A 22,716-nucleotide genomic window follows, 5' to 3' on the forward strand; every position below is an offset into this window, starting at 1 on the left:
TGAGATGAAGTCTCACTCTGTCGCCCAGTCTGGAGTGCAGTGGCGTGATCTCGGCTCCCTGCAACCTCTGCCTCCTGGATTCAAGCGATTCTCCTGCCTCAGCCTCCTGAGTGGCTGGGACTACAGGGACCCACCACCACGCCCAGCTGATTTTTGTGTTTTTAGTAGAGACGGGGTTTCACCATATTGGCCAGGCTGGTCTCGAACTCCTGACCTTATGATCTGCCTGCCTCGGCCTCCCAAAATGCTGGGATTACAGGTGTGAGCCACCGCGCCCGGCCTGTATTTTTTTTTTTTTTTTTCTGTAGAGACAGAGTTTCACTATGTTGCCCAGCCTGGTCTCAAACTCCTGGGCTCAAGCATCCGTCTGCTCCCCAAAGTGTTGGGATTACAGGCGTGAGCCACCGCACCTGGCCTATTGTGCTCTTTTTACTACACTATTAGATATGATGAGCTGGACCTTGCTTAGTCCCAGCTGAGTTCTTGCTTCCCATCCTCCTCCCTGCCTGCTGCTTCCCTGAGTCATGCCCACTGCAGCGTAAACAACAGGGCAGTTAGTTCCTAGCAGCTTGCAATGACAGTAATAGTGGAAAGAACAAGAGGGAAGGGAACAACTGTTTTGTTTTGTTTGACATGGTGTCTTGCTATGTTGTCTAGGCTGGTCTCAAACTCTGAGGGTCAAGTGATCCTTCTGCCTCAGTCCCCTGAGTAGCTGAGACTACAGGTGTGCACCACCATGTCTGGCTAATTGTTTTGTGTTTTATTTTTTTAGAGACGGGGGTCTCGCCGTGTTGCCCAGACTGGTCTTGAACTCCTGGGCTCACTCGATCCTCTCACCTCAGCCTCCCAAATGCTTGGATTACAGGCATGAGCCAATGTGCATGTCCTTACATTGTATTTTCAGAATTTTAAATTATTAAGACAATAAGTGCCCTTTAAAAATTCAAACAAACACATAAAAGTATAAAGCAAATAAACTTCCCACTAAGCTACCTCACCCTCCCAGAGGCTACTTACCACTGTCAACTGTTTGAGGTGTATCCTTCTAGATCTTCTGTTCAAATACACATGTATAACTGGGTCATACCAAACATTTTCTGCAACTTTTTTGTTTTGTTTTTATTTTTATTTATTACTTATTTATTTTTTTGAGACAGAGTCTTGCTCTTGTTGCCCAGACTGGAGTGCAGTGGCACGATCTCAGCTCACTGCAACCTCCACCTCCTGGGTTCAAGCAATTCTCCTGCCTCAGCCTCCCAAGTAGCTGGGATTACAGGTGCGCACCACCATGCCCAACTAATTTTTGTATTTTTAGTAGAGACAGGGTTTCTAAATGTTGGCCAGGCTGGTCTCAAACTCCTGACCTCAGGATATCCACCTGCCTCGGCCTCCCAAAGTGCTAGGATTACAGGTGCGAGCCACCACAGCCAGCCAGTTTTGTTTTGTTTTTAATTAACACTGTTATCCAAGGACACTTTTCCAAATCAACAGTCAGATCTAACACATCCTTTTAAATGATGGCTACTATTTTATTCTCTGGGTGACCCCAATATTATATTTCTATATTTTCCAGACTTTTGATGAGCACATAATTTTTTTTTTTTTTTTTGAGACTGAGTCTAACTCTGTCATCCAAGCTGGAGTGCAGTGGCACAATCTCTGCTCACTGAAACCTCCACCTCCATGGTTCAAATGATTCTGCTGCCTCAGCCTCCCAAGTAGCTGAGACTACAAGGCTCATGCCACCATGCCCGGCTAATTTTTTGTATTTTTAGTAGAGAGGGGGTTTCACCGTGTTAGCCAGGATGGTCTCCATCTCCTGACCTCGTCATCCGCCCGCCTGGGCCTCCCAAAGTGCTGAGATTATAGGTGTGAGACACCACACCCGACCTAAATTATTTTAAAATATAGGGCGTTTTACCATGAAAATTTTTATTTAAAATCTCATTGATAGAAAAATATTCAAATTTTATCAGAAAAATAAAATTTTTATAATATACATTTATGTATATTTATCACTAGAAACAGATTATCTAAAGTTTTAAGTCAAAATAAGCCAGAGAAGACAAAGTTATATTTCATTTTATTTTTTACTTTTTTATTTTAATTTTTTTGAGACAGAGTCTCACTCAGTCGCCCAGGCTGGAATGCAGTGGCAGAATCTCAGCTTACTGCAACCTCCCGCTCCTGGTGATTCTCCTGCCTCAGCCTCCTGAGTAGCTGGGACTACAGGCTCGCACCATCACACCCAGCTAATTTTTGTATTTTTAGTAGAGACAGGGTTTTACCATGTTAGTCAGGCTGGTCTCGAACTCCTGAGCTCAAGCAATCTGCCAGCCTCGGCCTCCAAAGTGCTGGGATTACAGGTGAGAGGCACCACGTCTGACCATGCAGTGTTTTTTTTCTACAAAAAATAATGGTGTGTTTTTACAATGAGTAGCACCTGATAGTCAATACAATCAATGGCAGTTCTGTTTCTCTTCTTTTATTCCATTTTAAAATATAACTGGCTGGGCGCGGTGGCTCATGCCTATAATCCAAGTACTTCGGGAGGCCGAGGTGGGCAGATCGCCTGAGATCAGGAGTTCGAGACCAGCCTGACCAACATGGTGAAACCCCTGTCTGTACTAAAACACAAAAATCAGCTGGGTGTGGTGTTGTATGCCTGTTGTCGCAGCTACTCAGGAGGCGGAGGCAAGAGAATTGCTTAAACTTGGGAGGCGGAGGTGGTAGTGAGCCAAGATCATGCTACTGTACTCCAGCCTGAGTGACAAAGTGAAACTCTGTCTCCAAAAAAAGAAAGAAAGAAAGAAAAACAAAAACAAAAATAAAAAACACTGTCAATTAATTGAAAGATGCCATCAATTTTAGAATTTTAAAAATGTGTAAAATAGGAGTGTCTCAGTCCATTAGTGTTGACACTAATTTATAAAGCCCAAGAAATTTATCTCTGGGCAGGCGTGGTGGCTCATACCTGTAATCCCAGCGCCTTGGGAGGCTGAGGCGGGAGAAGTGTTTGAGGCCAGGAGTTCCAGACCAGCATGGGCAACATAGCAAAACCCCTTCCCTACAAAAAATACAAAAATTAGCTAGGTGTGGTGTCACACACATACCTGTAGTCCCAGCTACTCAGGAGGCTGAGGTGGGAAGATTGCTTGAGCCCAGGAGGTTGAGGCTGCAGTGAGCTGTGATTGCACCGCTGCACTCTAGCCTAAGTGACAGAGCAAGACCTTGTCTATAAAAAGCAAAAAACAAAGAAAAGAGGAGAAAAAAGGAAAATAAGTGTATTTCTCACAGTTCTAGAGGATGTTCACGATCAAGGCACCAGCAGGTTTAGTGTCTGATGCCTGGTTATCTGCTTCCAAGATGGCACCTTGAAAGCTGTTATCTCACATGGCAAAAGGGATGGAAAGACAAAAAGGGCAAGATTAAGCGCGTTCTTCAAACTTGAGCCCCTTTTTACAGAATTATTATTTTTGTGTGTGTGAGACAGGGTCTCACTTTGTCACCCAGGCAGGAGTGCAGTGGCACAATCACTGGCTCACTTCAACCTTGACCTCCCTGGGCAACCTGGAGCCCTTTTCTAAATGTGCTAATCCCATTCCACCCTGAGTTAATCACCTTCCATAGGCCACACCTCTGCACTGGGGATTAAGATTCAACCTGAGGCCGGGTGCGGTGGCTCACACCTGTAATCCCAGCACTTTGGGAGGCCGAGGCGGGCGGATCACTTGAGGTTGGGAGTTCAAGACCAGCCTGACCAACATGGAGAAACCCCATCTCTACTAAAAATGCAAAACTAGCTGGGCATGGTGGTACATACCTGTAATCCCAGCTACTTGGGAGGCTGAGGCAGGAGGATCGCTTGACCCTGGGAGGCAGAAGTTGCAGTGAACCGAGATCACACCACTGCACTCCAGCCTGGGCAACAAAAGCGAAGCTCCATCTAAAAAAAAAAAAAGATTCAACATGAACTTCAGAGGGGACATCATCACTCTAACCATGGCAAGGAGTCTTGGAATTGATGAAATAGAACAGTCCCTTCTTGTCCCTTTATTAACCAGAATTTTTGTGTGATCTTCCAGGAACCACCAGGACCAGCTGATCATTCTAGCCCACAGCAATGGAGCCACATGACTCCTCCCACGTGGACTCTGAGTTCCGATACACCCTCTTCCCGATTGTTTACAGCATCATCTTTGTGCTTGGGGTCATTGCTAATAGCTACGTGCTGTGGGTCTTTGCCCGCCTGTACCCTTCCAAGAAATTCAATGAGATAAAGATCTTCATGGTGAACCTCACCATGGCGGACATGCTCTTCTTGATCACCCTGCCACTGTGGATTGTGTACTACCAAAACGGGGGCAACTGGATACTCCCCAAATTCCTGTGCAACCTGGCTGGCTGCCTCTTCTTCATCAACACCTACTGCTCTGTGGCCTTCCTAGGTGTCATCACTTATAACCGCTTCCAGGCAGTAACTCGCCCCATCAAGACTGCTCAGGCCAATACCCGCAAGCGTGGCATCTCTTTGTCTCTGGTCATCTGGGTGGCCATTGTGGGTGCTGCATCCTACTTCTTCATCCTGGACTCCACCAACACAGTGCCCAACAGTGCTGGCTCAGGAAACATCACCCGCTGCTTTGAGCATTACGAGAAGGGCAGCGTGCCAGTCCTCATCATCCACATCTTCATTGTGTTCAGTTTCTTCCTGGTCTTCCTCATCATCCTCTTCTGCAACCTGGTCATCATCCGTACCTTGCTCACGCAGCCGGTGCAGCAGCAGCGCAACGCTGAAGTCAAGCGCCGGGCGCTGTGGATGGTGTGCACGGTCTTGGCGGTGTTCATCATCTGCTTCGTGCCACACCACATGGTGCAGCTGCCCTGGACCCTTGCTGAGCTGGGTTTCCAGAACAGCAAATTCCACCAGGCTATTAACGATGCACATCAGGTCACCCTCTGCCTCCTTAGCACCAACTGTGTCTTAGACCCTGTTATCTACTGTTTCCTCACCAAGAAGTTCCGCAAGCACCTCACTGAAAAGTTCTACAGCATGCGCAGTAGCCGGAAATGCTCCCGGGCCACCACGGATACGGTCACTGAAGTGGTTGTGCCATTCAACCAGATCCCTGTCAATTCCCTCAAAAATTAGTCCCTGCTTGTTGGTGCCAGGCCTGAAGTCTTCTCCTCCGTGGACATCATGGACTGAGCTGGGGGAAGAAGGGATATCTGCTGTGGTCTGGGCACCACCTCCGTGGGCACTGGTGGGCCATTAGATTTGGAGGCTACCTCACCTGGGCAGGGATGATGGCAGAGCCAGACTGTTGGAAAATCCAGAACTCAAATGAGTCCCTTCATCTGCCTGTGGGTGCATGCTACAGCAACTGTGACTGGTGACCTCATCCTGAGTCCCTTAATCTTATAGGGCTGGAAGGAATGTCAGGGCCAGGTGCAGACCTTGGGGGAAGACTTTAAACCACCTAGTTCTCCCCGATGGGGTGTTGGTCTAAAGCTTTGGGGGGCCAGGCGCAGTGGCTCACACCTGTAATCCCAGCACTTTGGGAGGCCGAGGTGGGCAGATCATGAGGTCGAGAGATCGAGACCATCCTGGCCAGCATTGTAAAACCCCGTCTCTACTAAAAAATACAAAAATTAGCTGGGCTTGGTGGCTCAGGAGGCTGAGGCAGGAGAATCACTTGAACCTGGGAGGCAGAGGTTGCAGTGAGCCTAGATTTCACCATTGCACTCTAGCCTGGCAACAGAGGGAGATTCTGTCTCAAAAAAATAAAATAAAATAAAATAAAATAAAATAAAATAAATAAATAAATAAATAAATAAATAAATAAATACAAGCTTTGGACAAATACTCTCAAGTGATACAGGCAGAAAAGGTTGGGAAAGGGACACTGCTCTCACAGTGTGGCACTACCTTGGGGCCGACTTTTGAGCTAGGACGGTGCCATCCTCTCTCCACCCTCAGGCAAAAGGTCTTTGTGACCTTTCTCAGGGGAAGTGGCTTGATGGAACCTTCTCTGACTCCTCCGGCAACCTGTCCCTAATGGTGACTAAAGAAGGTAACACATGAACAGACCAAAAGCTAGGACAAGAGCTTGCTTCCCAAGACAGATGCGTCTGTCTGCAAAGGCCTTGCCTCTAGCCTGGTCAGCTCTGGGGGAGCGGGAGAGAGATGCCCACCTCCTCCATCTTTCTGTCTCAACAACAGTCTCTAATTAAGTACCTTCTGTGGGGCAGCCACCCACTGAGGATGGGCAAAGGCCCCTTGAAAGCAAAATTGGGGCTGGGCGCAGTGGCTCATGCTGGTAATCCCAGCACTTTGGGACGCCAAGGCAAGCAGATCACCTGAGGTCCGGAGTTCAAGACCAGCCTGGCCAACATGGTGAAACCCCATCTCCACTAAGAATACAAAAAAATTAGCCCGGCGTGGTGGTGCATGCCTGTAGTCCCATAGCCTGTAGCTACTAGGAGGAGGCAGAGGTTGCAGTGAGCCGAGATTGTGCCACCGCTCTCCAGCCTGAGTGACAGAGTGAGACTCTGTCTCAAAAAAAAAAAAAAAAAAAAGCCAAAATTGGAGCTGTGCAGGCCAGGACACCTCGATGTCCAGGGGCTTCCATATGAACAGGCACATGGGCTGGGAAGTGCATGAGGCCCCTGGGTAGAAGGCTCTGTCAGTTCTCCCCTCCCTTGCCCTCTGGGAGGCTCCTCCTAACATAGCTTCCAGGAGGTGGGAGGAGCAGTTACTGTCAGCAGGTGTCAGCCAGGTGTCAGCTTCTCTTGAGGATCTCTAGATGTCTTTTGGCAAGTTTATGCAAATGAGCCTCCTCTCCTGCCCTGAGACAAGTATCCGCAGTGTGAACCTGGCAGCCTCAGACCCAAGGGGCTCAGAGGAAACTTCTCTGGTTTCTAGAGCTCTGTGCTCCTGTAGAGAAGTCTTCCTTCCTTACAGTCAGTGTCCCTGTGGAGCTGGGACACTCATTGCCTGTGTACCGGGCAATCATCCGATTGCTGATTTTGAGAAATGCCTCCCGATGGACCAGGAACCTGCTGGAGTCTGGGATGGTAGCTGTGGGCTAGACTTGGCTGGTGGTATGACCGGGCGACTAGTGCAGCATCACACAGGCCTGGGTCAAGTCTTGGCTGTGTCATTTCCTGCTGAGGGACCAGGCACTGAATTTCCTACCTCTTAGGGTCGTTACCTATGAGGTTAAAGCTACCTCATAGGATTGTTGTACGTGGCTAATGTTGGGGCAGACCCGTCCTGGTCAGGGTGACTGCTCATCTTAGACCCTCCCCTTTTCTGCGAATTTGGGCCCCTTGATCCTCTGATGGGAGCTGAAAGGATGAGAGGTGGGCATCTAGATTCAGGGAGGCTGTTCAGGCTTTGCAGGTCCCTTCCCTGAACACATATAAACCCTGGAGCTGTGACTGTGTCCGTGTGTGTGTGTGTGTGTTTGTCTGTGTGTATCGGGGGGGATGGGCACCTGCATGAATGTGGTAGAGAAAATGGCTCTGCTCAGAGAGAAGATACGCATAGCAAGGCAGGGACCAGAGGAATCACAGGCGCCCGGAGAGCAGCCGGGCACCGCCTCCAGGGACCTGCTGGCTTCCCTCAGTCCTCCAGGGGCCCAGCACTCTTTCCTGTGGGCCCTGTGAGCGTCCCTTGTCAGGATACATTCTCTCATTTTGCCGAAGCTGATTTGATTGGGTGTCTATTTCTCATAGTCAAAAGAGCTCTGAATGAGGGAAGTGCTTCTGTGTTAACTCCCCGTGTCTCCTGAATTTCAGTCATTCGTGTACCCGCCTTGAAATTTTTGCAATATCCATGTACCAACTGTCTGTTTACTTAATAAATACTTTTTCTTTAAATTAAGTCACTTTTAAAAACTTACATTTATTTGAAAGAAAACATTATAACACAATTGTAAATGAAAACTAACACTACCTGCCACAAATAGAAGGTAGACATAAACATAAAACCGTAACTATAAAAATGTTTCTCACCCGGGTGCAGTGACTCACACCCATAATCCCAACATTTTGGGAGGCTGAGGAGGGTGGATTGCTTGAGCCCAGGAGTTCGAGACCAGCCTGAGAAACATGGCAAAATGCCTCTACAAAAAATTTGTGGTTGTGGTGGCTCACACCTGTAATCCCAGCACTTTGGGAGGCCAAGGAGGGCAGATTACCTGAGGTCATGCGTTCAAGACCAGTCTGGTCAACATAGCGAAACCGTGTCTCTACTAAAAATACAAAATTAGCTGGTCGTGATGGTGGGTGCCTGTAATCCCAGCTACTTGGGAGGCTGAGGCAGGAGAATTGCATGAACCTGGGAGTCGGAGGTTGCAGTGAGCCGAGATTGCACCACTGCACTCCAGCCTGGGTGACAAAGCGAGATTCTGCCTAAAAAAAAAAAAAAAAAAAAAAAAAATTAAAAAAAATTAGCCAGGCATGGTGGTGTGTGTCTGTAGTTCCAGCTACTTGGGAGGCTGAAGTGCGAGGATTGCTTGAGCCAGGAGGTTGAGGTTGCCGTGAGTTGTGATCATCATGCCACACTGACCTGGGTGATAGAACAAGACCCTGTCTCAAAAAAAAAAAAAGTTTTTCTGTGTTCTATGTAAAGTCACTTGACATGTCTCAGTGACTTGTGTAGCACACTTCAGGAAACTCTACTGTGATGGGTATAAAGTGCACAGGGTCTCAATAAAGAATAACTCTGGACCATGCCTGTAATCCCAGCACTTTGAAAGGCCGAGGCAGGAGGATCACTTGAGCTTAGGAGTTTGAGACCAGCCTGGGCAACGTAGCGAGACTCTGTCTCTAATTGGAAAAAAAAACAAGAGTAACTGATAGTTCTGAGACAGTGACTTGTGATTACCTCCTTACTTCTTCCAGGATGTCGCCCCAACACATAGACCATGCTCTCATGGGGATCAGGGGGATGGGAGGAGTATATTAGGTTGTAGCACATGCTCCAGCCTTGTTGATCTCCTCACCACCCGAATACAGCCAGCATTGCTCCTCCTGTATCCTCTATCTCTTCTCTTGTTTTCTAAACTTTTTTTTCTGGAGGTGGGGTCTTGCTGTATTGCCCAGGCTGGCATGCAATGGCTATTTACTGGCACGCCTATTGCACACTACAGGGTCAAACTTCTGGCTTTAAGGGATCCTCTTACATGAGCCTCCCCAGGAGCTGGGACTACAGGAGTGGGTCACTGTATCCAGCCCTTCTCTTTTTTTTAATTTTGTTTTGTCTTATTATTTTTTTTGAGATGGAGTCTCGCTCTGTTGCCCAGGCTGGAGTGCAGTGGCGCGATCTCAGCTCACTGCAAGCTCTGCCTCCTGAGTTCACGCCATTCTTCTGCCTCAGCCTCCTGAGTAGCTGGGCTTACAGGCGCCTGCCGCTGGGCTTACAGGTGCCTGCCACCACGCCTGGCTAATTTTTTTGTATTTTTAGTAGAGACGGGGTTTCACTGCCTGGCCAAATTTTTTTTTTTTTTTGGTCAGCGTTGACCAGGTTGGCCTCAAACGTGTAGCCTTGCCTCCCCAAGGGTCAGGACAACTGGCCTGAGCCATTGCAGCTCCCCTCTTCTTTTTGACATATCCCAGAATACTCCAATAGGTAGCCTTCTGAATCCAGGCAGCGTTACTGTGACCATTAAGTCATTACTGTGACGTTAAGTCATTTCGATGCCTGTCTTTCCTATTCTGGGGGGCAGGAACCGGATCTTAATAATCTGTCTCCAGTTTCTCACATATAGCCTGGAATTGAGATCTGTCTGTCTCCAAATTGTACAGCTTCCCCAGGGTTTAGCATAAACAGACATATTGACATATACATGCAAATATTTTGAAAGGTTTTGAGGAGACTCTATAGAGACAGATGGAAAAGAAATGTAATACATATTCTTCCAAAGTTCTAGGTCCATATTCTTTTTTTTTTTTTTTTTTGAGACGGAGTCTCGCTCTGTCGCCCAGGCTGGAGTGCAGTGGCCAGATCTCAGCTCACTGCAAGCTCCGCCTCCCGGGTTCACGCCATTCTCCTGTCTCAGCCTCCCGAGTAGCTGGGACCACAGGCGCCGCCACCTCGCCCGGCTAATTTTTTGTGTTTTTAGTAGAGACGGGGTTTCGCCGTGTTAGCCAGGATGGTCTCGATCTCCTGACCTTGTGATCCGCCCGTCTCGGCCTCCCAAAGTGCTGGGATTACAGGCTTGAGCCACCGCGCCCGGCCTCTAGGTCCATATTCTAAAGGAAGATGTAGGGAGTTTTCAGAGAATCAGTACATTTTGGAGCTGGGAGGGTTCAACCCCTTCGTCTTACTAAGGACATCATGGGGCTCAGAGGGGCTAACTGATTGCCGAAGTTACACAGGGTGGAGTTGTGGCGGATGCAGGGCTGGCTGTTCACCTGCATCTCTCCGCTCTTGCAACGGTGACAGGGATTATGGGAAAAGTTGAGTTGTAACTCTTTTTTTTTTTTTTTTTTTGAGACGGAGTCTCGCTGTGTCTCCCAGGCTGGAGTGCAGTGGCGTGATCTCGGCTCACTGCAAGCTCCGCCTCCCGGGTTCACACCATTCTCCTGCCTCAGCCTCCCAAGTAGCTGAGACTACAGGCGCCCGCCACCACGCCCGGCTAGTTTTTTTTTGTATTTTTAGTAGAGACGGGGTTTCACCATGTTAGCCAGGATAGTCTCGATCTCCTGACCTCGTGATCCACCCGCCTCGGCCTCCCAAAGTGCTGGGATTACAGGCTTGAGCCACCGCGCCCAGCCAGTTGTAACTCTTTTGATGAAACATCACTGATTAGAATTTCCAAGGCATCCTGTGTATCAGGAAAGCCTCACCTTGCATTTGCCCTGATCTCAGCTTTCACCTCAGGGAACCACCAGTGATCTCAGCTGGAGAATGCTGGCTTATGTAAGATCTGGCCTCATTGAGATGAGTCATAGACCCAAGAGTGGTAAGTGAAGGTCACAGTTGACTAGACCTGGATATGTTTATCCTGTTTTTACTCATCTGTGTTATATCTGTGCTCAAGACCTAAGGCCACAAAGAGATATAATAAGACCTTCTTGTAAAGCACCTGGTTTTTGTGTAGACTTGGTATTTCTGTATAAAAAATCCTGTTCCCTTTGATATCCTGCCGGCAAGCCATCCTCCCACATACCCATCCGTCTATCCACCTATCCATCCCTCCATCCCACCATCCTTCTATCGATCGATCTATCCATCCATCCATCCCTCCCTCCCTCCCTCCATCCCTCTCTCTATCCCTCCCTCCCTCCATCCCTTTAGGTACCCAGCAAACACCTATGGGAGTGCCTATTTTGGTCCAGTAACTATGCTAAGCACAATTTTGATCTGTTATCTCACTAAAACCTCATACTCTCCCTGAAACATGGGTGGTTTTATCCCCACAGAAATGAATAAAACAAGTGTTACAGCTCTTTTAGAATTTGTCTAGCAGGCTTTTCAGTTTTTGCCAGAAAGCCCATTACAAAAGAAGGAAAAAAAAGAAATGAATAAAGTAAATAAGGACCCAAGCTGACTGAATAAGATGTAGTGGCTGCCTCTCAGGTCCTTGGTAGAGAAGGAAGAGGGACCCAGCTATTAGCTTGCCACTTTCACCTATCTTATGTCATTGAGTCCTCACAACCACCCCACAGAATAGAACATTTCATGCCCATTTTACAGATAGGGAAATCGAGACTCAGAAGGGTTCAGAGATTTATAAAGGTAAAAGAGCTACTAAGTGGCATAATAATATTCAAAGCTGGATCTGCCTTAGTAAGCACGGGTCCCTTTCCTTCTCTCCTCCCTCTCCACCATGTGGCTGTACCCTCGCCCAAGCCCCTCTCTCTAGGCACAGTCTCCTAAGCGCTGGGACAGGACTGTCATAGGGGAATGAGCCAAGAGGCCTCCAGTGGAACGTGAGGGCCTCCACCTTGCTGTTTCTGGCTTCCTCTTTGAGGCCTCTGTGCTCTCCATGCATGTTGAAGCCCCAGCAACAATAACTCTTCCCTGGGCTCAGGCCGCTGTGCTCAGCTAGGGAGGGTACTTCTGAGGATGGATGGCATCCATGAACACAGTGTTCCAGAGACCCTCGGAAGCCAGAGTGGTCATTGTCACTGGAGCTAGAAGGTGCTCTTAGATGTCACCTGGATCCTGACAGCTCTGTAAGGGGAGGGACAGAGGTGGCCACTCAACATTTGCTGACCACTTACTACAAGGGGAACTTTACATCATTTACTCCTCCCAAATACCTATGGGTAGAACTGCCTCTTCCCTCTGCCTGAGATGGGTCTTGATGGGAGTATACCTACAGCATCCTTGATATAGCCACACGGCTCACTCCCTTGCTTCCTTCAAGGCTTTGCTCAAACGTCCCTTTCTTGGTGAGGCCTGCTTGACTACCTCACTTAAAAATGGAGGCTTGAGGCCTGGCGCAGTGGCTGACACTTTTAATCCCAGCACTTTGGGTGGCAGAGGTGGGTGGATCACCTGAAGTCGGGAGTTCGAGGCCAGCCTGGCCAACATGACAAAACCCTGTCTTTACTAAAAATAAAAAAATTAGCCAGGGGTGGTGTCAGGCACCTGTAATCCCATCTACTCAGGAGGCTGAGGAGGCTGAGGAGGCTGAGGAGGCTGAGGAAGGAGAATCACTTGAACCTGGGAGGCGGAGATTGTAGTCAGCTGAGATCGTGCCACTGCACTCCGGCTTGGGCAACAGAGCAAGACTGCGTCTCAAAAAAAAGAAAAAAAAAAAAAAAAGGAGGCTTGGGTAGCAAGTGTGCAGGGTTTCACGGCCCTGTAGCTTCATTAGACTCAGTATCCTCCTGAAAAAAAAATTAAAAATATAACAACAGTGCTTGCTTCATCAGCTCATAACTAAAACTGGAACAATACAGAGACACAGGTATGGCCCCTGAACAAGGATGACACAGAAATTCAAGAAGCATTCCATATACTTAAAATAAATTTTAAAACATGAAAACCAAATCCCCACCCCCAAAATACAGAGGCTTAGAGAGTAAAGTGATTCCCAAGGTCACACAATGAATGGCTGGCCTAGCTGGGTGCATCCAGCTCCAAAGCTCATTCTGCCACACTGCCTTCCCCTGCGGACATCTTTCATGATACAGAATGTGAAGGTCCCTATCTTCCATCTTCCGGACAAGAAAGACGAGCATCAAGCAGGTGAAATGACTTACATCCAAGGTCACACAGCAATAATCAAGATGCAGAGATCCTTATTTTACCTCTACTGTGCAAGATGCTTCTCATACATTTTTGTCTGAATGCATGTTATTTTCCTTCTTTTTTTTCTTTTCTTTCTTTTTTTTTTTGAGATGGATTTTCGCTCTTATTGCCCAGGCTGGAGTACAGTGGAGCAACCTTGGCTCACTGCAACCTCCACCACCCGGGTTCAAGTGATTTTCCTGCCTTAGCCTCTCAAGTAACTGGGATTATAAGCATATACCACCACGCCCAGCTAATTTTGTATTTTTAGTAGAGATGGAATTTCTCCATGTTGGTCAGGCTGGTCTCAAACCCCTGACCTCAGGTGATCCGCCTGCCTTGGCCTCCCAAAGTGCTGGATTCCAGGCATGAGCCACCGCGCCTGGCCAACATGTTATTTTCTTTTATCACCATTTTCCATTCTCATCCTCCACAATAGTTCTAGTGCAGGGAATATATATCCTTGATGTTGTAGGTATGCTTGTAAAATGTATAGTGTTATTCTGTGCGTGTATTCCTTTTACATTTACATAAAAGTTACGGTTCACATAATTTGACCTTATTCTGTGTCTCATTCCCCCCCCCCCCCCAGCATTATTTTTGCAATGGAATCATGTTGGAGTGTGTACATCTAGTTCAATGATGTCAATGTCTGCTGGGTCCTCCATTGTGTACATCCACTACATTCTACCCATTCCCTTGGTAATGGACACTCAGGGTGCCTTCTGTTCCGTTTACTTTTCTTTCTTTTTCTGGGCGGGGCATGGTGGGGGATAGAGTCTCGCTCTGACCCCAAGCCTGGAGTGCAGTGACGCGATCATGGCTCACTGCAACCTCTGCCTCCCAGATTCAAGCTATTCTCCTGTCTCAGGCTCCCAAGTAGCTGGGATTACAGATGCTTGCCACTGCACTGGGCTAATTTATGGATTTTTTAGAAGAGACAGGGTTTCGGCCGGGCGCAGTGGTTCAAGCCTGTAATCCCAGCACTTTGGGAGGCCGAGATGGGCGGATCACGAGGTCAGGAGATCGAGACCATCCTGGCTAACACAGTGAAACCCCGTCTCTACTAAAAAAATACAAAAACTAGCCAGGCAAGGTGGCAGGTGCCTGTAGTCCCAGCTACTCGGGAGGCCGAGGCAGGAGAATGGCGTAAACCCGGGAGGTAGAGCTTGCAGTGAGCTGAGATCCAGCCACTGCACCCCAGCCTGGGCCACAGAGTGAGACTCCGTTTCAAAAAAAAAAGAAGAGACAGGGTTTCACCATGTTGGTCAGGCTGGTCTTAAACTCCTGACCTCAAGTGATCTGCCTGCTTCAGCCTCCCAAAGTGCTGGGATTACAGGTGTGAGCCACCACACCCAGCCCCATTCCCTTTTTATAACCAATGCTGTGAGATTCTTCCCGGTGTTCCCTATGGACCCATGTAAGAATTTCTCTGGAATGTATACCTGGGAGTGACATTCCCAGGTCGTAGGCTACACTTATTTAATTTGGCAAAGAATTGCCAAATTGCTTCTGGAATGACTGTACCAGTCTACACTCCCACCCCTAGTTACACAAATTGTGTCTATTTCTATGCATTCCTACCCACACTTGGCACTGTCCAACTTTAAAGTTGCAGGTAGGTGTAAAATAAAAATCTTGTTTTTGGTTTGGATTTCTCTAACATTACTTTTTTTTTTTTTTTGTAGGCAGGTTCTTACTCTGTCACCCAGGCCGAACTGCAGTGGCATGAATATGACTTACTGCAGCCTTGAACTCTGGGGCTCAAGTGATCCTCCTGCCCCAGCTACCCCGGTAGCTGGGACTGCAGGCATGCCACCACATCTGGCTAACTTTAAATTATTTATTTATTTTGAAGGAGTTTCGCTCTGTTGCCAAGGCTGGAGTGCAGTGGTGCAATCTTGGTTCACCACAACCTCTGTCTCCTGGATTCAAGCAATTCTCCTGCCTCAGCCTCCCCAGTAGCTGGGATTACAGGCAGATGCCATCATACCCAGTTAATTTTTGTATTTTTAGTAGAGACAGGGATTTCACCATGTTGTCTGGCTGGTCTCGAACTTCTGACCTCAAGTGATCTGCCCGCCTCAGCCTCCCAAAGTGCTGGGATTATAGATGTGAGCCACCGTGCTTGGCCAATTCTTTCTTTGTTTGCCAGGCTGATCTTGAACTCCTGAGCTTAAGCAATTCTCCCTCCATGGCCTTCCAAATTGATGGCATTACAGGGGTAAGTCACTGAGTCCAGCAATCTCACATTACTAATGGGTTTGTAGTCATGTACTCATTAGACATTTGAGTTTAAATTCAGACAATTCTGACTCCAAAGTCCATACAGTGTCACAGAATGATCAGTAAAGTGATCTCTAGGGCCACATTGCCAGGGTTTAATTTCTGTCTTTGCCACTTCCCAGTCTGTGATTTTTAGGCAGACTTAACCTCTCTGGGCCATTTTCTTCATCTGTAAAATGGGAATAATAATACTGACAACATAATAGGATGGTTTTGAGGATTTAGAATTGGTGGTTAGAATAGTGCTTGAAATGAAATGAAATGAACTTAGTAAATATTATGTCCTGGCTGGGCACGGTGGCTCATGCATGTAATCCCAGCACATTGGGAAGCCAAGGTGGGAGGATCGCTTAAGCCCAGGAGTTTGAGACTAGCCTGGGCAACACAGGGAGACTCTGTCTCTACAAAAAATTACCAAAACTAGCTGGGCGTGATGGCACACACCTGTAGTCCCAGCTACTCGGGAGGCTGAGGTGAGAGAATTGCTTGAGCCTAGGAGGTGGAGGCTGCAGTGAGCTGTGATCACACCACTGCATTCCAGCCTGGGCAACAGAGTAAGACTCTGTCTCAAAAAAAAGTGTTATGTCCTGTCCTGACAGAGTGTGTCTTTCTCCACACATAACCTCCCATTTCTTTCTTTCTTTCTTTCTCTTTCTTTCTTTCTTTCTTCCTTTCTTTCTTTCTTTTCTTTCTTTCTTTCTTTCTTTCCTTCTTTCTTTCTTTCCTCTTTCTTTTTCTTTCTTTCTTTCCTTCTTTCTTTTTCTTTCTTTCCTCTTTCTTTCTCTCTCTCTTTCTTTCTCTCTCTCTTTCTTTCTTTCTTTCTTTCTTTCTTTCTTTCTTTCTTTCTTTCTTTCTTTCTTTCTTTCTTTCTTTCTTTCTTTCTTTCTTTCTTTCTTTCTTTCTTTCTTTCTTTTCTTTCTTTCTCCTTCCTGCCTGCCTGCCTGCCTGCCTGCCTCCCTCCCTCCCTCCCTCCCTTTCTTCTTCTTTTTTTTTTTTTTTTTGACAGAGTCTCACTCTGTCGCCAGGCTGGAGTGTAGTGGTGTGATCTCGGCTCACTGCAACTTCTGCCTCCCGGGTTCAAACGATTCTCCTGCTTCAGCCTCCTGAGTAGCTGGGACTACAGACACATGCCACCACACCCAGCAATTTTTGTATTTTTAGTAGAGACGGAACTTCACCATGTTGACCAGGATGGTCTTGATCTCTTGACCTCATGATCTGCCTGCCTCGGCCTCCCAAAGTGCTGGGATTACAGGTGTGAGCCACTGTGCCTGGCCCATAACCTCCCTTTTCACTCCAGCCCATAATTCCATTCCCCTGCCCCTTTTCACCAAGTTCATGTTGTGTAACTCTGTATTTTCCTTAGAAACCTGAAACCATAGCAGAGAGGAACACAGTGGGACTAATCAGGCTTTCCTTGTATTTGACTTCCCAGACCATTCTAAAACACACTGAGAGTTTTTTAAGAAGCCAGAATTGCCACATACATGAGTCAGGGAATTTTGGCCTCTGGAATGAAAAGGATGAGTTAGTTCCCCAAAAAGGAGGATGGGGCATCAAAGGACACCATCAACAGAGTGAAAATGCAACCCACGGAGTGAAAGAAAATGTTTGCAAATCATATATCTAATACAACATTGACACCTAGAATATATAACTCCACAACGAAAACCAAACAACTTAATGTAAAAATGGGCCAAGTAATGGAATATACATTTCTCCAAAGAATACCTACAAATGACCAGTGAACACTTGAAAAGATGCTCAATACGACTAATCTGTAGAGAAAAGCAAATCAAAATCACTATGAGATAAAAACCCAAAACAAGTGTTGGCAATGATGTTTAAAAATTGGAAACTGTAGGCCGGGCACAGTGGCTCATGCTTGTAATCCCAGCACTTTGGGAGGCTGAGGCAGGCAGATTACGAGGTCAGGAGATCGAGACCATCCTGGCTAACACGGTGAAAACCCCGTCTCTACTAAAAATGCAAAAAATTACCTGGGTGCGGTGGCAGGTGCCTGTAGTCCCAGCTACTCAGGAGGCTGAGGCAGGAGAATTGCTTGAATCCAGGAGATGGAGGCTGCCGTGAGCCGAGATCACACCACTGCACTTCAGCCTGGGCAACACAGTGAGACTCTTTCTTAAAAAACAAAAAACAAAACAAAACAAAAAATTGGAAACTGTGCATCCTCACTTTGCTAGTGAGAATGTAAAATGGTTAACTGCTGTAGAAAATAATGTCAGTTCCTCAAAAAATTAAACCTAGAATCATTGTATGGGCTGGGTGCAGTGGCTTATGCCTGTAATCCTAACACTTCGGGAGGCTGAAGCAGGAGTATTACTTGAGCCCAGGACTTCGAAACCAGCTTGGGCAACATAAGGAGACCCTATCTCTATTTAAAGAAAAAAAGCTGGGTGTTGTGGTGCACATCTGTAGTCCCAGCTACTCAGGAGGCCAAGGCAGATGCACTGCTGGAGCCCGGGAGGTCTAGGCTGCAGTGAGCCATGATTACACCATTGCACTTCAGCCTGAGCAACAGAGTGAGACCCTATCTCAAAAAAAAAAAAAAAAAAAAAATCATCATTTAATCTAGTAATTCCTTTTTTTTTTTTTTTTTTGACAAGAGTCTCACTCTGTCACCCAAGCTGGAGTACAGAGGCACCATCACGGTTCACTGCAGCCTCAAAGTTCTGGGCTCAGGGGATCCTCCCACCTCAGCCTCCCTAGTAGCTGGAATTACAGTGTGTACTGCCACACCCAGTTAATTTGATCTAGTGATTCACTTCTGAGTACAAACCCCAAAGTATTGAAAACAGGAACTCAAGCAGATATTCGTAGTAACATTATTCACAATACCCAAAAGGTGGGAGTGACGCAAATGTCCACTGAGGAATGAATGGATAAACAAAATATGACATTGACATACAATTAAACATTGTTCAGGCCATGAGTGGTGGCTCATGACTGTAATCCCAGCACTTTGGGAGGCCAAGGCAGGAGGATCATTTGAGACTAGGAGTCTGAGGTCACCCTGGGCAAAATAGCAAGACCTCATCTCTACTTAAAAAAAAATTAGCTGGGTACAGTGGCATGCACCTATAGTCCCAGTTACTCAAGGAGGCTGAGGCAGGAGGATCACTTGAGCTCAGGAGATCCAGGCAGCAGTGAGCTGTGATTGTGCCACTGCACTCCAGCCTGGGTGACAGAGCAAGACCCTGTGTCAAAAAAAAAATTGGCAGGGAGCTGTGGCTCATGCCTGTAATTCCAGCATTTTGGAAGGCCAAGGTAGGCGGATCAGTTGAGGTCAGGAGTTTGAGACCAGCCTGGCCAACATGGAGATACCCCATCTCTACTAAAAATACAAAAAAATTAGCTGGGCATGCTGACGTGTGACTGTAATCTCAGCTACTCAGGAGGCTGAGGCAGGAGAATCGTTTGAATCCAGGAGGCAGAGGTTGCAATGAGCCAAGATCACGCCACTGCATTTCAGCCTGGGCTACAGAGCACAACTCTCACAAACAAAAAAACAAAACAACAACAACAACAACAAAAATTAATTCGTTTTAAAAAGGAAAGAAATTCTGACATATGCTACAAAGATGGAAGAACTTTGAAGACATTATGTTAAATAATATAAGCCAGATACAGAAGGACAAATATTGTATGATTCCACTTATATACAGTACCCAGAGTAATCAAATTTGTAGAGACAAAAAGTAGAACGGTGATTGCCATGGAGAGAAGGGGGAAATGGAGAGTTAGTGTTTAATGGGTCCAGAGTTTAAATTTGGAAAGGTCAAAGTTCTGGAAATGTATGGCGGTGATGGTTGCATAACAATATGAATATTTCTTAATGTGCTGAGCTGTATACTTAATGGTTAAAATGGTACATTATATGTTACCTCAATTAAAAAAAAAAACTTTCAAAAAGAGAAGAGGGGATTGAAACTGCCTGTGCAAAATTATGACTGAGACAGTGAGAGAGATCTAACCTCACCGACTCCATCTTGCTTCTAATCTTTAAACTGTCCTTGTTCCTTCCTGGGCATAGGCTGAACTAACTTTGGGAGGAACTTAGTTTATAGTTTAAAACAAAGACAATACCAGCCCTTTCCCAAAACAAAGCTCCTTCTTGCCTGGAGACTAGACTGCCTTTGTAGGACTAACAAATTAGCCACAAGATTAGAAATTAGGGTTTAGGAGTCATGCGACTGTAGGCTACAAGATTCTGACCTTCCCTAAACTGTTCCTGAGATCAGTGCTTAAGATATTTTGCAGACCCTGCACTTGGTGGATCAGCTGGCACCACCCACATCTGTAAACTGGCTCATCTGATCTGTGGCCCCCACCCAGGAACTGACTCAGAGCAAGAGGACAGCCTCACCTTCCCGTGATTTCATCTCTGACCTCACCAATCAGCACTCTCAGTAAACTGACCTTCCCCAACTGACTAAATTATCCTTAAAAACTCTCGTCCCCAAATGATCGGGGAGACTGATATGAGTAATAATAAAACTCTGGTCTCCCGCACACCCGGCTCTGCGTGAATTATTCTTTCTCCATTGGAATTCCCCTGTCTTGAGAAATAGGATCTGTGTAGGCAGCGGGCAAGGTGAACCCACTGGGCTGTTATAGGATGAGAAGAAGCAGGCTGAGCTGGGGGAGATTCAGGCTCCCAAAGGAACCTTTCTCACAGTGGGTTCTCATGTTCAAGGTGATGTTTCCTGCCATTGAGGCATCAAACTCTGCTTGAATTACTAAGTGTGAAAGAGCTTAGTCAATACAATTCTATATATGTGATATCCTTTCATTCCACAAAAGATCCACCATATGCTGTGGGGACAAGTCAAAAAAAGACAAGGTCCTTGCACTCACACTCTAGCAAGTAGCAGATGTGTTAAATACGCAAGAGTGTTGTATTTGCTGTTTCATGCTCACCGGGCTTGTGAGAGTCCATCATGAGCAACTCTTCCCAACTCTGTGTTCAGAGATGTCATGCTGGTAACCTGAAATCAGCCATGGTGGTAGTATTTACACCACAGGAATTAGCAAAAACTACAAATCAGGGCTATTATAGTTTGAATCTCAGGCCTGACACTTGCTGGCTATGTGATCCTGGGCATTTACCTCAGTTTCTTTATATGTACAATGGGTATGATAAATGTCAATTCCCTTCTCTTCACTCTTCTAAGATGTGGAAAATTTGACACTTGGGATGGGTCACTGTTCTTGAATCACAGAGAGCCTGCCTCTCCTTAGGTAACTGCTGATGCCACTCTCCTATTGGCCCAGTTGGCACAAATGTTGCCCCAGGCTACGGGTTGGCCGGAGAGGGCAGCAATCCAGAAGTAACTTCACATACATTCGTGTATTCTGTGGGCACTGGGGAGAGAGAGGAGGACTAGAAAGGAAAGAGAAGACGGCAGCTCTCCGTAGTCCATTTGTTTACACTTGGTCTTATGTGTGGCCTGTTAATGGCTCCTAACATTAGGGATGTTTCACAACAAATGACCTTTAACTCCAGCAGCAGCCAAAATAAGTTCAGGAGGGCAAGAGGGGCAACGGGGAAGACCATGGACCTTGGAGTTAGAGCTGGATTTGTCTCCTAGTTCTGACGTCACTAGTTGTTTGGCCTTAGGTAACTGATTGTCTATCTCTGAACCTCAGTTTCCCCAGTTGTAAAAATGAAGATAATGGCAACTACTGCACGGATATGTTAGGAGGCTCTGGGGAGGTAATGGACTCAAACTCCTGGCCTCAAGTGATCCTCCTGCCTCAGCCTCCTGGGTAGCTGGGATTTACAGGGACAAGCCACCGCCCAGCTTGGGAAGGTAATGGAGAGGAAATCATTTTATAATCTGTCAAGGATTATTATACATACCATTGAACATGAGCAATTAACTGCAGCAAGAATGCGTGTTGCCTAATATCTATTGTCTCTCTCTTCCTGAGTAGAAGAATCCCTGTTTTTAATCTAGGTGCTAGCAATGCACCTAGCCAAAAGATTACATTCCTTATAGCTAGGTGTAGCCCTGTGACTAAGTTATGGTCAATGAGATGTAAATTGTAGGGGAGAAAAAAGAACTTCCTCTTTACCCTTCGTAGTTCTTAGCTAGGACACATCCTGGTAACAGAAGACAAGAAAAACAAACAGAAATCTATTAACATGTATACCTCATGTTTACAAGAGAGATACCCAGGGGTTGAGTAAGTCTCAAAGAGGTGGCTTTGAATTCAGGCTTATGGAGAATTTTCAACAAAGAACAGTAAAGTTGTGGAAAAGTGACAAGGCAAAGGAAAAGGACTTTTTTTTTTTGAGACGGAGTTTCGCTCTTGTTGCCCAGGCTGGAGTGCAGTGGCGCGATCTTGGTTCACTGCAACCTATGCCTCCCGAGTTCAAGTGATTCTCCTGCCTCAGCTTCCTGAGTAGCTGGGATTACAGGCACCCGCCACCAAGCCTGGCTAATTTTTTGTATTTTTAGTAGAGACGAGGTTTTGCCATGTTGGCCAGGCTGCTCTGGAACTCTTGACCTCAGGTGATCCACCTACCTTGGCCTCCCAAAGTACTGGGATTACAGGTATGAGCCACCGTGCCTGGCCAGAAAAGGACTTTTGAGTCTCCTGGGGCAGCAAATTTGGGGAAGGCAAATAAATAGTAGGTAAAGGCTAGTTAGTAAAGTTTGTCACATAGATTCCTTTGGTGTCTTCTTCCGGCAAATGAGGGTCTAAAGTTGTCTTCAGAGATCAACCTCTGTTTCTCGTGTTTGGGAGGGGAGGAAGGACACTTTTGCCTTTTTAAACTTATGTCCTGCTTTTAGGCTAATGGGAGAGGGTAGAGACCTTTTGTTGTATCTGTTTCTTCTCAATTGCCTTCAGCTCAAAATAGTCCTTATGCAAAAGAGGCATATTTGGAGGTGGGGAGGTAGAATATTCTGGTCTCCTAAAAGTGAAAGAGTTGATAGTTCATTTGGAAATAGTGCTTCAAAGAAGCTTACTCAGCTATAATCCCCTTCTGTTCTCCCCTCCTTTTTTTTTTCCTTGCCTGGAATTTGGTGTTCCTGCAGCCATCTTATGTCTTGAAGTGACTTTGAGGGTGAAAGCTATGGACCACAATGGTAGAACAAGTGATACAAGGAACCTGGGCCCATGATGATGGTGGGGTACAATTCCTGGAC

The 22,716-nt window shown here is 46.6% G+C and overlaps 1 protein-coding gene and 2 non-coding genes across 3 annotated transcripts in view; all 3 read left to right on the forward strand.

Moving 5' to 3' along the window:
• The window catches only part of LOC105494558 (platelet activating factor receptor), a 33,364-nt gene extending 25,476 nt beyond the window's left edge, over positions 1-7,888 (forward strand). Inside the window, exon 2 of the mRNA XM_011763080.2 lies at positions 4,086-7,888. Coding sequence (XP_011761382.1) covers positions 4,124-5,152 — 1,029 coding nt within the window. The 5' untranslated portion in view covers positions 4,086-4,123 and the 3' untranslated portion in view covers positions 5,153-7,888. The remainder of the gene's footprint in view (positions 1-4,085) is intronic.
• Positions 7,889-11,446: 3,558 nt separating this feature from the next.
• Positions 11,447-11,508, forward strand: LOC112429106 (U7 small nuclear RNA). Its single transcript, XR_003021228.1, has one exon. It is a non-coding gene; the product is annotated as a U7 small nuclear RNA (small nuclear RNA).
• A 1,372-nt stretch (positions 11,509-12,880) lies between these two features.
• On the forward strand, positions 12,881-12,983 carry LOC139360524 (U6 spliceosomal RNA). Its single transcript, XR_011617931.1, has one exon. It is a non-coding gene; the product is annotated as a U6 spliceosomal RNA (small nuclear RNA).
• The last annotated feature ends 9,733 nt before the right edge of the window (positions 12,984-22,716 follow it).

This window comes from Macaca nemestrina, chromosome 1 (genome assembly GCF_043159975.1).
Source record: "Macaca nemestrina isolate mMacNem1 chromosome 1, mMacNem.hap1, whole genome shotgun sequence".
Taxonomy (NCBI): Eukaryota; Metazoa; Chordata; class Mammalia; order Primates; family Cercopithecidae; genus Macaca; species Macaca nemestrina.